Raw genomic sequence first — 14711 nt, 5'->3', positions numbered from 1 at the left:
ATTTTTTCATTGGTCAGAGAGATATATGAGCAACTTCTGACCTATATGCCACCAGCCATCTGTTCCCTCAGGTCCCCCCTCTGTCTCATGCCCAGATCTCTCCTAAAGTCCAGTGCCTGGGTATAACATTAAAAGGGATAAGGGGTGGGATTAATGCCTTTTTGGTTTTGGGTATCTGGGCTGCTTCCTTTGCTTTCTGATCTGCCCCACTGTTTCCTTGGGAAATTTGAGAAGTTCCCTTTTGATACCTGTAGCTGTGGATGACAGCTGCCTGTTTTGGTTTTTGAACCGTCTCTATGAGATGTAAAATCTTAGCCCCATATTTTATAGGGGAATTTCTTGCATTTAGAAGTCTTCTCTCTTTCCAGGTAGCTGCATGGGCATGTAAAACAGGGAAGACATATTTTGAATCTGTATGTAGATTTACAGCCTTTCCTTTCCCTAGGGTTAAGGCTCAGGTTAGAGCTGTCAGGGTTTTGCTTCTGTGACGCTGTGGCATACCCTCCCTCTTGACTCCATCTTTAATGAAACTGCTGCCATCAGTAAACCACTCTTCCTTTTTTTCCCACAGCTTCATCTGCTAGGTCAGACCTGCAGGCATTCGGTCAACGGTTTTGAGACAAGAATGTGTTAGCTCTGAGTTTGCGGCAGACATTAAGGAGCGAGATTAAGAGGATGGCAAGTTTTGAAGGTTAGCTCTGGGAAGTCAAAGAGCAAATCCTGGTACTTAATAAGGCAGCCTTCAGTTAGCCAAGAGTGGCCTTTTATCTCTAGGATCCCTTGCACTTGATGAGGGGTCTGGACTTCCGTTGCTGTCCAAAGGTAAGCTTGTTAACTTCTTCCACTAATAAAACTGTGGCAGCTACTTCCCAGAGGCCCCCAGGCCAGCCTCAACCATGGAGTCTAGTTGTTTGGAAAAGTCTCCTATAGGCTGAAGAACTTCCCCTAGCTTCTGTATAAGGACCCCCAGAGCTGTCTCCTGCTTTTCATCCACATAGAAGATGAATGGCTTCTTCAAATTGGGAAGACTGAGAGTCGGGACTCTGGTGAGGCCCTACGTGATACCATTAAAAGTCTTTTCCTGTTCCCTGTTCCAAAGTAACAGTTCTGTATCTGGTCCTTAAACAGCTTTATACAGGGTCTTAGCCATAAGCCTGAATCCTGGAATCCAAATTCTACAAAATCCTACCATGCCCCAAAAGATAGAGATGTTCCTTTGTCTTTGGAACACTTAGGCCTAATATAGCTTGTTTTCTATCTGGAGATAACTGTCTACTTCCAAGGTTTATAATATATCCCAGATAGTTAACTTGTTTTTTTGGAGATTGATGCCTTTGTCTGAGAGACTCTCTAACTCTGGATCCCAAGGAAATGAAGGACTTCAATGATATTTTGATCTGAGCCTCCATGGAGGGACTTCATATTAATAGGGCATCTATGTACTGTAGCATAGCACCCTCTTTTGGGTGTATTTCCCTTATTTACTTTACAAGGGTCTGGGCAAACAAGTGTTCAGTTTAGTTCAGTTCAGTTGCTCAGTTGTGTCCAACTTTTTGCAACCCCATGGCCTGCAGCATGCCAGGCTTCCTGTCCATCACCAACTCCTGGAGTTTACCTAAACTCATGTCCATTGAGTCAGTGATGCCATCCAACCATCTCATCCTCTGTTGTCCCCTTCTCCTCCTGCCCTCAATCTTTCCCAGCATCAGGGTCTTTTCAAATGAGTCAGCTCTTCGCATCAGGTGGCCAAAGTATTGGAGTTTCAGCTTCAACATCAGTTCTTCCAATGAACACTCAGGACTGATTTCCTTTAGGATGGACTGGTTGGATCTCCTTGCAGTCCAAGGGACTCTCAAGAGTCTTCTCCAACACCATAGTTCAAAAGCATCAATTCTTCGGTGCTCAGCTTTCTTTATAGTCCAACTCTCACATCCATACAGAACTACTGGAAAAACCATAGCCTTGACTAGACGGACCTTTGCTGTCCCGAAACCCCTGAGGCAATATTGTCCAGGTATATTGTTGCCTTTGGCCTGAGTCAAGGTTAGTCCACTCAAAGGCAAACAGATATTGTGATGATGGATGAATTGGGATGCAAAAAAGGCGTTCTAGAGATCCAGCACAGTTAAACCATTTAGTATCCTCAGAGATCTGGGCTAATATAAGGATTGGCCATGAAGGGATGTATAGGGACCATTACACAGTGGTGACGCATTTACTGCTTTAAGGTCTTATACCATCATATATTCCACATTTGGCTTAACAACTGGCAGAATAGGAATATTGCATGGAAACTGTTAGGGCAGCAAGATATCTTAAGACTTTATCCACGGGGGTTGTAAACCTTTCTTCACTTCCAACTTTATGAAGTATTGTCTCTTGTTAGGATAGGCAGCTTCTGGTCCAAGACTAATCCTTACAGATTGAGGGTTTATGGAGCTTCCAAGGTTTCCTTTGTCCCACATTGAAGGAGCCACTGCTTGTACAATATGACTGGGATGAAGACTTACTCCTCTGGCTGTTCTGTGTTATAGTCAAGATAAGAAACTGCTCAGGGCCTCCTAACTGGAGTATTGCCTGAGGGAGCTCAGGTCTCTCCCCCGCAGAGGGTGGGACACTTAGATATAACTAAAAGGACACGTGAAATCAACCGCTGCTCACATTTGCAAGTGAGAGGCCCTGTAAAGGAATGGCTGTGAGGCTTTCTGTCCACACCAGTCACAGTACGACTTTTGGAGGAAAGAGGTCCAGTGTGAATTTATTTATTCACTCAACAGATATTTATTGAAGACTGCTCCTGTGGAGAAGGCAATGGCACCCCACTCCAGCATTCTTGCCTGGAAAATCCCATGGGCAGAGGAGCCTGGTAGGCTATAGTCCATGGGGTTGCTAAGAGTCGGACACAACTGAGTGACTTCACTTTCACTTTTCAATTTCATGCATTGGAGAAGGAAATGGCAACCCACTCCAGTGTTCTTGCCTGGAGAATCCCAGGGACGGGGGAGCCTGGTAGGCTGCTGTCTATGGGGTCACACAGAGTCAGACACGACTGAAGTGATTTAGCAGCAGCAGCAGCTCCTGTGCCAAAGACTAGAGGTGAGAATACAGATGTTAAGGAAAGGAGAGTTCTTGCCTCAGTCTTCCTGTGTGAGAGGGGAAGACAAACAGGTCAATAAATAAGTGACTTACTAATATGCCTTCATATGTCTGGAACCCCATATTCTGTGCACAGTGGGAGTCCAAAGGGGTCGAGGGTGGGGTAGCAGAAGGTGACAGAACAGACCAGTCACTCTGGGGGTGGTGGCACTTGAAATGACTCTTGAGTGATGGGTTGGGATTACAGGTGTTCGGGAAGGAGGAGCTGAGAGCAGGGAGAACACAGATGCAAGGCCATTTGGGGGCCACTGCAAGTTTTTCTCAAGCAAATGATGAAGTAGGAGGTCTTTTCAATGTGTGAAACCTTCACAGTTGGTCAAGCTGTATAATGACCTGGCTGCCTGCCAAAAAAAGAACCTGTGTGTGCACGCTTTCCAGTTTGCTGTAGAAGGCAGTCTTCCGCCAAGTGTCTGTTGTGTGTTCCATTATGTACTTATGATATAATAGGCATATGGAGAAGAAAAGGAAATAAAAAAGTGGGCACAAAGTCAAATATTGTGGAAGATGGAGTGTTCGGGTGCAAGCCAGTTAAAGTTGTGGTTTCGTCTGAGTCACCGTGAGCGGCAGACAATGCGGCTATTGTTGTGGAAGTGGCTGCAGCTGCCTAGCCTGTGGGAGTTGGCCGCCCTTTGTGCCAGGGATGTGGGTCTCAGTGCTCATTTGCATAAAGCCTCTGGGTTGTGATCACATCTTCAATAGGAACAGTTTTACTTTATTATCTTATTAAGGAATTATCCTTGCTCCAAAGGAACACGACTGGTCTATTACTAACAAAGCAGCCAGACTCAGAGTGTAGGCATGACCCAGCAGCCTGTGGGTACCAGTTAGAAGTTTCTAGATAGTTTCTACTTCTGTGATGTCCACAAAAGGCTGAGAATCCCCTATGGCACCTTTAGGGGGACACAGGGATGTAGAGAAGGGCTCTCGTGAAGCAAATCCATGGGCAGAATGGCCAGGAATGCTAAACTTCACCATGAACTGGAAGTGCGGACTGACTTCAGGGCTGCATGTTTGTTGAAAAGGCTCTAATTATGATTCCTCACCCTCCTCTCTCCTTCAGCGCTGGCTGCTTCTCCTCTGTCCACCCCAGACTCTGTCCTGCTCCAGACTGCCATTCATGATTAAGCAGCCATTCTTTTTCTTTCCTCCTGGTCTCTGTCAGATTTTTTGGGAAAGTTATCTCTGCTTTCTGGCATCCATAGGGTAGCATCCTGCTTCTGTCATCAGCAACCAAAAGGTAAACACAGAAAAAAAGAAAAGAAAAAACAAACCCTACTCTATGTCTTTCTTCATTTTATTTGTATGGTAAAGTAGCACCAGGAAAATTTCCTGTGGGGAAGTCCTAAGGTGTCACAGGGCTGAGATCTTGGAAGACTTGGGGACTAGCCTTCCACCCTAAATTAAAATTCCAAATCTTGAATGGGCAGCTTGAGGACCATAATGGACCTCAGCAGTAATAAGTAGCAGTGAGATGAATGGGGAAACTAGTTTGGAGCAGTAGCCCTTAAAGCATATAACAGGGAAGATATACTCTTCCAATAAAATTCAGACAATGAAGACCTTAGCTTAATTCTGTAGCATATAACCTATGTTGGTATCACCTCACTCATGTGAGAATAGGGTCATGGAGTGCAAAAAATTTTTTAATAATTAATTTAATTTATTTATCAATGGCTGTGCTGGGTCTTCATTGCTAGGGGCTTTTCTCTAGTTGTGGTGAGCAGGGGCTCCTCTCTCGTTGCAGTGCTCGGCCTTCTTGTTGCAGTGGCTTCTGGTTGCAGAGCTTGGGCTCTAGGGTGTGCGGGCTTCAATAGTTGCAGCTCCCAGGCTCTAGAACACAGGATCAATAGGTGTGGTGCACAAGCTTAGTTACTTAATGGCGTGTGGGATCTTCCTGGATCAAGGATTGAACCTGTGTCTCTTGCATTGGCAGGCAGATTCTTTACCACTGAGCCAACAGGGAAGCCTGGGATGCAGTTGTTGAAGGCAAATTGCCTAGATAGATAGGTGATTGTTTTGTGTGTCTCCAACTTTTGCAACCCCATGGACTGCAGCATGCCAGGCTTCTCTATCACCAACTTCCAGAGCTTGCTCAAACTCATGTTCATTGAGTTGGTGATGCCATCCAACCATCTCATCCTCTGTCATCCCCTTCTCCTCCTGCCTTCAATCTTTCCCAGGACCAGGGTCTTTTCCAATGAGTAAGTTCTTTGCTTCAGGTGGCCAAAGTATTGGAGTTTCAGCTTCAGCATCAGTCCTTCCAATGAATATTCAGGACTGATTTCCTTTAGGATTGACTGGTTTGATCTCCTTGCAGTCCAAGGGACTCTCAAGTATCTTCTCCAACACCAGAGTTCAAAAGCATAACTTCTTTGGTGGGACAGCCACGGCCCAGGGCATGTCATCCAGCCAGGGCCCAGGACATGTCATCCAGCTATGCATCGATAGATAGATAATATTGTGATATATAATTTTTAAAAATTTGTGATTTTGTACAGATAATTTTTTATCAATTCATATAGAGACAATTTTATTATATCTCTGAAGAATTGTACTGAGCACTAGCTGCTGGATATCAAGAGGGCCATTGAAAAACTGGGATGGTTTCTAGACCCTTTGCACATACCCTAGTCTGTCAGTGTCCTATGAACTCTGAATAAAAGAACTAGGCATATGAAGTTAAGTCCAGAAAGCTGAAGAAAAGGCTACATCTCTGTTCTGTTAGGAGCTTTTTTCCCCAGACCACAAGAAGCTGGGCCTGGGACTTGTACCCTCCTCCACCTGCTTTCCCCCTTAATCCACCACCTCAACTCTCTCTAAAGTAGAATAATAGAGCATCAAGGAGTATCTGGATGTATCTCAAAGGGTCTTTCTTTCTGCTGCTGCTGCTAAGTCACTTCAGTCGTGTCCGACTCTGTGTGACCCCGTAGAGGGCAGCCGATCAGGCTCCCCTGTCCCTGGGATTCTCCAGGCAAGAACACTAGAGTGGGTTGCCATTTCCTTCTCCAATGCATGAAAGTGAAAAGTGAAAGGGAAGTCGCTCAGTAGTGTCTGACTCTTAGCAACCCATGGACTGCAGCCTATCAGGCTCCTCCATCCATGGGATTTTCCAGGCAAGAGTACTGGAGTGGGGTGCCATTGCCTTCTCCATTCTTTCTGCAGGGAAGCACTATTTCCCATCCAACAAGAGAGAGAAACTAGGGAAGGGGAAGGAGAAGGACAATGTGGCAAAGACATCTGCTGCTGCTCACACAGCTCTGGCATCTCTTCCCCCAGGTCCTTGCCTCAGTACCTTCATGCAGCCTTCTGTCCCTCTAAATCCCCTCTGAGGGGCCTCATGCAACCTGTTCCCCAGGTGCATCACTCTTCAGAATCACTTATTTCTCCAATCCGAATATTGGAGATGAATCGACGAAGCACACACCCTAATCAACACATCAGACTTAGCTAAAATGAACAATGACAAGAAGAGATACAAAGCAATACAATATTCTTATCCTAATATGAAAATCTGACCCAAATCTCCTTTTGGTAGAAGAATCTGCTGAGAATTTTAAGATTATGTGGGGAAATAATTTATGTGGAAACTGAGGGCACGAGAGTGCTGTAAACTGATTTTGCACATGAAAATTAAAAGAGATATGATAAATAATAGAGATATCACTGGAATGTTAAGTTTCTTGGAGGGCAAGAACCCCATTTGTTTTGATTCATTATGTTACATATAAATAGATAACACCTGTTGTGTAGGGATTTTACATATCTGTTTTCCAATTAGCTGGATAAGTTGCTGATGTAGTTTCATTTTAATGGTTTGTGTTCACAATGCTCATGCTGCTGCTAAGTCGCTTCAGTCGTGTCCGACTCTGTGCGACCCCATAGACGGCAGCCCACCAGGCTCCCCCGTCCCTGGGATTCTCCAGGCAAGAACACTGGAGTGGGTTGCCATTTCCTTCTCCAATGCATGAAAGTGAAAAGTGAAAAGCGAAAGGGAAGTCACTCAGTCGTGTCCGACTCTTAGCGACCCCATGGACTGCAGCCCACCAGGCTCCTCCGTCCATGGGATTTTCCAGGCAAGAGTGCTGGAGTGGGGTGCCATTGCCTTCTCCGACAATGCTCATATATCAACTTTATTTTATTGTGGATTATTGCATTTTTATTTGCTCCTCCATCTAAATAATTGATGCTTTTTAAATTTTATTTTTGGAGTCTTTCGTTTTCCTTATGCCATCAGGATCCCAGAGATGTGAAACACCTTGGATACTTGTAGCGGGGGAAAGTGGTTTCAGATCACCTTTGTTTGACCTGCTCCTTTCACCAAAGCTAAACAGCATTTTAAAACCGTATCTGCTACTCCAGAATGGCACAATCTCAGCCCTAGCTCAGCCTGGGATAACTGTGTGTCCAAGTACACATTTCTAGTCCATTTCACACATATCTCAGTTCTGCTTCTCCATTGCCTTTGCTGTTGTCTCCTCTTCTGAATGCTGGTGTTCCCAATATCCTCGTCTTTCGTCCTGTCTCTCCTGCTACTCTGTTCTGTCTCACAAAGTGATCTCACCCCTTCCCATGGCTTTAAATATCATACACACATTGCTGAATCCCCAGTACATCTCTCCAGGCTTGACTTGTCTCTTAAGTTCCAGATCTGTATACTCAATCTGCTACCTGATATTTTAATCTGAACATCTTACAGGGAAAACAAACATTTTAGCAAGTCTAACGTGGAACTTCTGATTTCCACTTCTCCTTTCACCCCCACCCATAGCCAGGTCCCCTGGCCTTCTTCCCTAGGTCAGTCTATTGCCTGTATAGTATAATAAGTAAGTCCATTTACAGGGTACTATTATAAAATCACCCAACTGACTGCTCAAACCAGGGGGCCATCTTGGGTTCTGATCTACTTCCTTACCCTCCAACACCAATTCATGAGCAAATGTCATCATTTTTACTTTCAAATTAACTCTTGAATTTGTCTGCTTGTCATCAATTCCATTCTCCACACCCAAATGCAAGCAAATGCAAGCTGGCACTGTTTCCTATCAACACCAAGGTTACAAACTACCCTCCCCTGCTACAAGTCTGGCCCCTTGAAGAACTAGTCTCCACACAAAAGCAAGAAGCTCAGAATACCTTCCCTTTTACTGGTCAGTAGGCATGCACACTGGAGAAGGCAATGGCACCCCACTCCAGTACTCTTGCCTGGAAAATCCCATGGATGGAGGAGCCTGGTGGGCTGCAGTCCATGGGGTCGCTAGGAGTCGGACATGACTGAGTGACTTCACTTTGACTTTTCACTTTCATTCATTGGAGGAGGAAATGGCAACCCACTCCAGTGTTCTTGCCTGGAGAATCCCATGGACAGAGGAGCCTGGTGGGCTGCCGTCTATGGGGTCGCACAGAGTTGGACACGACTGAAGCGACTTAGCAGCAGCAGCAGCAGTAGGCATGCACCCTCTGTTACTGGGAATACAATAAAACTTGTCACTGTGATCTGCCAGGTCCAGCATGAAGTCTACCTGTCCTCTCTACCTACCTATGCTCACTGACGCACACCCCCTCTGCCTCCCTATTCAAGCTCAGGCTATGCCCCATACATCCTGGCATCTGATAGTTCCTAAAACATGACCTAAGCTTCCTTGTGCTCAGACCTTGGAAGCTACTGCTTCTTCTGCCTGCAATACTCTTCCCTGGCTTTTTGTCTTTTTTGTTTGTTTGTTTCCTTTCTGTTGTGACAAGTTGTTGTTCAGTCACTAAGTCATGTTGAGCTCTTTGTTACCCCATGAACTGCAGCATTCCAGGTTTCCCTGTCCTCTGCTATCTCTCCAAGTTTGCTCAAATTCATGTCCATTGAGTCAGTGATGCTATCTAACCATCTCATCTTCTGCCACCCCCTTCTCCTTTTGCCTTTAATCTTTCCCAGCATCAGGGTCTTTTCCAATGAATTGGCTCTTCGCATCAGGTACCCAAAGTAAATTACAAACATGTAACAAACATCGGTGTACCTACCACTGAAAATGAATGACTTAACATTTTGCCTGTTAAAATGAATTTGAGCAAACTCTGGGAGATAGTGGAGGATAGACAAGCCTAGGGTGCTACAGTCCATGGGGTCACAAAGAGTCAGACCTGACTTAGTGACACAACAACAATAACATTTTGCCATTTTACCTCAGATGTTAACCTCAAAAGAATGGAACAATACAAAGCCCCTTTTGTTCTTCTCCACCCCTTCTTTCTGACCCAGCCCCGACTTTGTGAAGGCACTCACACCCTGGTCTTCCCCATCACCCTCCTGTGTTTCAGCAAAGCCAGGGGTGGCTGAATTTTGGCCAAGGAGACATGAGGGCAGGTTTCCTGGACGCTGTGCTTTATTTTCCCCCAGATTCCACACTGGGCAGACTGAGGCCCTTCCAGAGACTGCTTCCCTCAGTATCCTGCTCTCAAGGGTTTGCCATAGACAGCAGGACCTGAGGAGCCAGGCGTTCTGAATTTCCAATCCAGCACCAAGACAGGAACAAAACTGTGTTCTTGCTTGTTCAGTCCCCATCTTCTGTCATCTGTTTATCTCACGTATGGGTCTGTTCAAAATGAAAACCAATATCACATCACACACACATACATACAAACAAAAACCATGTAAATGCCTCCACTCCCTCCTCACCAAAAAAGAAAAAAGGACTTTTCCTTCTTTATCTAATCATGTTTTGGTTAGTGTATTATTTGACTGTAATTATATGTGTTTATGGTTCTCCCTAGTTGCTCAGCTGGTAAAGAATCCGCCTGCAATGTGGAAGACCTGGGTTTGATCCCTGGGTTGGGAAGATCCCCTGGAGAAGGGAAAGGCTACCCACTCCAGTATTCTGGCCTGGATAATTCCATGGACTGTATAGTACGTGGGGTTGCAGAGTCGGACATGACTGAGAGACTTTCACATATATGTGTTTATAATCAGTGCTATGGAAAATGTACTTAGACAAGGTTGAGTCTCCATCAGATGCAACTCAGAACTGACCTGTTTCTTCTCTCTGCTCGTAGGTTGTGGCATGTATACTCTCCTGTCGTCTGTCACAGCTGCTGTCAGTGGCTTCCTGGTGGGGTATGAACTTGGAATCATCTCTGGGGCTCTTCTGCAAATAAGAACCTTGTTAGTCCTGACCTGCCATGAGCAGGAAATGGTGGTGAGCTCCCTGCTTATCGGGGCCCTCCTGGCCTCTCTAATCGGAGGAGTCCTGATTGACAGGTACGGGAGAAGGGCCGCCATCATTTTGTCCTCCTGCCTTCTCGGACTTGGAAGCCTGGTCTTGATTATCAGTTTATCTTACACCACTCTTATAGGGGGGCGCATTGCTATTGGAGTTTTCATTTCACTCTCCTCCACCGCCACTTGTGTCTACATCGCAGAAATTGCTCCCCAACACAGAAGAGGCCTTCTCGTGTCACTGAATGAACTGATGATTGTCATCGGCATTCTTTTTGCCTACATTTCAAATTATGCATTTGCCAACATTTCCCATGGCTGGAAATACATGTTCGGCCTTGTTATTCCCTTGGGAGTTTTGCAAGCCATTGCAATGTACTTTCTTCCTCCAAGTCCTCGATTTCTGGTGATGAAGGGACATGAGGAAGCTGCTAGTAAGGTTCTTGGAAAGCTGAGAGCTATCTCGGATACAACGGAGGAACTCACTGTGATAAAGTCTTCCCTGAAAGATGAATATCAGTACAGTTTTTGGGATCTGTTTCGTTCAAAAGACAACATGAGGACCCGAATCATGATAGGCTTAACGCTGGTATTTTTTGTACAGATCACTGGCCAGCCAAACATATTATTCTATGCATCTACTGTTTTGAAGTCTGTTGGCTTCCAAAGCAATGAGGCAGCTAGCCTCGCCTCCACCGGGGTTGGGGTCGTCAAGGTCATCAGCACCATCCCAGCCACCCTTCTCGTAGACCAGGTTGGGAGCAAAACCTTCCTGTGTATCGGTTCCTCTGTGATGGCAGCTTCGTTGGTGACCATGGGCATCGTGAATCTCAACATCCACATGAACTTCAGCAGTATCTGCAGAAACCATAGTCCTATCAACCAGTCCTTGGATGAGTCTGTGTTTTATGGACCAGGTAACTTGTCAGCCAGCAATGACACTCTTAGAGAATCCTTTAAAGGGATGACTTTCCACAGCAGAAGCTCACTGAGGCCCACGAGAAATGACATAAATGGGAGAGGAGAAACGACCCTGGCATCCTTACCAAATGCTGGACTAAGCCAAACTGAATACCAGATCGTCACAGACTCTGCAGATGTCCCCACTTTTTTGAAATGGCTTTCTTTAGCCAGCTTGCTTGTTTACGTTGCTGCCTTTTCAATTGGTCTAGGACCAAGTAAGTACTTTAGTTTTTATTCCTTCCCTCTCTTGCCTTATGAATGTTACCAATTACTTTTGACCAGTCAGAACATCCTATTGCTATAATACTTCATACGTGGAAATACTAGAAGCAAGCCAGGAATAGTATTGGCCACCTCATGTTTCTGGTAATGAGGAAAATACACCTGTCTTATATCTGCTTTGTGAAATGTGCAGGGCTAGTATCCAACCAATGAGGAGCTTCCCGTTATCTGTCACATGAAGATGCTTTACTATTAATTAATTGGGAAGGAATCAGACCTCAAAAGATATATTGCTCAAGAGAATATATTGTTTTATGAAGCCTAAGTTTACTGGGACATTTTCTTCTGTATAGTTTTCTAGTTTCTTTGAAGGTGGAAGAAAAAAATTGTGTTTAGATTTTTTCAAAGACACAATAATGGATTCATTCCAGTAATAATGAAGAAGGGAATTAAGAAGGCATTATTTGGGGAAGGATGATATTTGATCACTAGAATAACCTCCCAAGACTATACTCTGTTAAATGGGTGAATGGGGGTCCATGTATTCCCATTGAAAACAGTGCAAACGGTCTACAGGGAGGTAGCTACAAGACTGTTTTATTTGATATAGTTGGTCTTTTGCAATGACAAAGCTTAATTACTTCTCTTGAGCAAACTTCATCTAGAGTTTGCTAGCATAGGTTGGTTGTTGCCGTTCTTTAATCTTTTAGCTTCTCATCCAAACTCTAAACCTCTCTGCAGAGAAGTTGTGAAAACTCTTTTTTTTTTTTTGCACCTCATTGGAAAAGGACGGGCTTAAAAATCAAGGGCGGTCTGTCCCTACCACCTTTAGCTTCCATCTGCATCTCTCTCTCCCTTCTCATTCTTCTCCACCCCTCTTTCTTTCTTCCTCCTTTCTTTCCTCATTTACAGAGTTGATATTGAAATGTTTATTTACAATCATCAAGGAGCAGATATACTTGCTCCAAAAAAGGAAAGTGCTGGAAGCTCAGGAATAATAAGAAGATGTAGGCTGTGTTGAAGGAGAAGGAATTTCATGAACACATGCAGCTGCCAGACACGGGATAGTGTTTCTGGAAAAGGGCTTGACCTAGTGATCCACTGTTAGCTCTTCATTGAAATAATGTAGATTGAGTGACTAATTGTTTTAATAGCCAGGAACTATGAGTGATAGGGAAACAGTAATGAGCAAGACAGATATTGTCCTGTCTTCAAGGAGGTTTTTGGTTCAATGGATTGAGCTATGCTCCCTGTGTCTGCTTCATTCTGTTCAGCAATCAGCAGCTTTGGCCTGCTTAATCTGAGTTCATTAATGACTGGACTTGCACATGGCAAATGTGGCCTTTCCTTCAATTCTCTGCTTCCTCATCTTTTAGCTTCTACTCCTACTTCTTTGTGAAATCAATCTCTAGATAGTGATTCATTCAGATTCCAGAGAAGGAATCTGATCTACACTGCTCTTTGCTATGCCGAGTCATAACTGGCTGTTCTGGTATAAGCAGCGATGGCTAGATTGGATTGCATGATCTAAAGCATTGATGTCCTGAAGCTGGCCCTCTCTTTTGCAATATGGGTAGGCAGATTTCCCCATAAAGGACTGTGCTTAGGAAGAAGAGGAAATACTACAGTACCATCAACCCTTGATCTCTCTGACAGATTCCTGGACCCTGGTACTGCTTCTTAAGGCTGAAAATGATGAATACCATTAACGAACAGTTTCCTGGAAACAAGTTTCTACCATTATTTCAGGATTCAATTACTTGGGTGTGTACCTGTGAGACGCTTGTTTTAATCAGCTTGGGTCGCCATGGCTTAGAGAACAAACATTAATTTCTCACAGTCTGGAGGCTGGGAAGTTCAAGATCAAGGAGTTAGGAGATTCAGTTCTTGGCAGCTCCCTCTTCCTGTGTTGTAAAGGCAGACTTCTTGCTGTGTTGGAGAGAGACAGAGAGAGAAGTAGCTATATCTTTTGTGTCTCTTATTATAAGGGTACTAATTCCATCATGGAAACTTCACCCTTATGATCTAATTACTTCCCAAAGGCCACATTTCAAATATCATCACAATGGGGTTTAGGGTTTCAATATATGAATTTTGGGGAGCCATAAAATGCAGCAATAACAATGCTTACATGTCAACTCTGATACATACAGCTAATGAAATAAATAAGTAAGCACCTTTTAAAAATTATTTTCAGAAACTCATTAAAGTCTACTGGAAGAGCAAGATATGAGTGCTAGCTTTTACCAAGGAACAACTTAGCCTTGTCTACGGACCTTTCTATATTAATAAGTACAATAATCTTTGCTCACTTGATAAACTTGAGGTGGTATTTATTGCTCCGTTGATTTCCTCTGCTGGCATCTTTTTTTTTCCCTCTGTGCTTAGATGCTCAGTCAAGTCCAACTCTTTGCGACCCCACGGACTTTAACCTGTCAGCTTCTTCTGTCCATGGTGAGTCTCTAGGCAGGAATACTGGAGTGAGTTGCCATGCCCTCCTCCAGGGGATCTGCCCAACCCAGGGATCTAACTCAGGTCTCCCGCATTGCAAGCAGATTTTTACTGTCTGAGCCACCAGAGAAGCCCTTTTCCACCTATATATTTATCATAAAACTAAAAATATTTCCTTTTTTGCATCCGTTTTCTTGATCCAGTCTTTTGAAATATCACAGATCAACTAAGAATCTAAGAAAAGAATGCCTTTTTTTGGTTTTGTTTTCATTCAGAGAACCTCTCAGAATGGAAGAGATTAATACACGCTACATATTATAATATGAGAAACTGATTTTAAACTTCCAGAGCCAACCTGTTCATTATAAGAATCTTCTTGAGCACATGCTACACTTCTTCTCTTTAGTTTTTGGATAACTTTGTAAAGTGCAGTAATTCTTCAGTTACACATATATCATTTGATACATTACTGTATTAGAGCAAGAGTTTTCCTTTTAGGATGTTCAGTCTGACTTTGGGGGAACTTATTGGAGGCTGTTTATTATTTACCTTCTGCTGCTGCTAAGTCGCTTCAGTCGTGTCCGACTCTGTGCGACCCCAGAGACAGCAGCCCACCAGGCTCCCCCGTCCCTGGGATTCTCCAGGCAAGAACACTGGAGTGGGTTGCCATTTCCTTCTCCAATGCAGGAAAGTGAAAAATGAAAGTGAAGTCGCTCAG

At 44.2% G+C, this 14711-nt stretch overlaps 1 protein-coding gene across 3 annotated transcripts in view; it reads left to right on the top strand.

Moving 5' to 3' along the window:
• Positions 1 to 14711, top strand: part of SLC2A12 (solute carrier family 2 member 12) — an 83405-nt gene that overhangs the window by 20628 nt on the left and 48066 nt on the right. For all 3 annotated transcript variants that reach the window (XM_070376711.1, XM_070376712.1, XM_005887744.2), the window contains exon 2: positions 10195 to 11535. In XM_070376711.1, the coding sequence (XP_070232812.1) occupies positions 10195 to 11535 (1341 nt within the window). The remainder of the gene's footprint in view (positions 1 to 10194; positions 11536 to 14711) is intronic.

This window comes from Bos mutus, chromosome 9 (genome assembly GCF_027580195.1).
Source record: "Bos mutus isolate GX-2022 chromosome 9, NWIPB_WYAK_1.1, whole genome shotgun sequence".
Taxonomy (NCBI): Eukaryota; Metazoa; Chordata; class Mammalia; order Artiodactyla; family Bovidae; genus Bos; species Bos mutus.
Note: the sequence above shows the minus strand (reverse complement) of the source record. Positions and strands in the feature narration are given on the sequence as shown.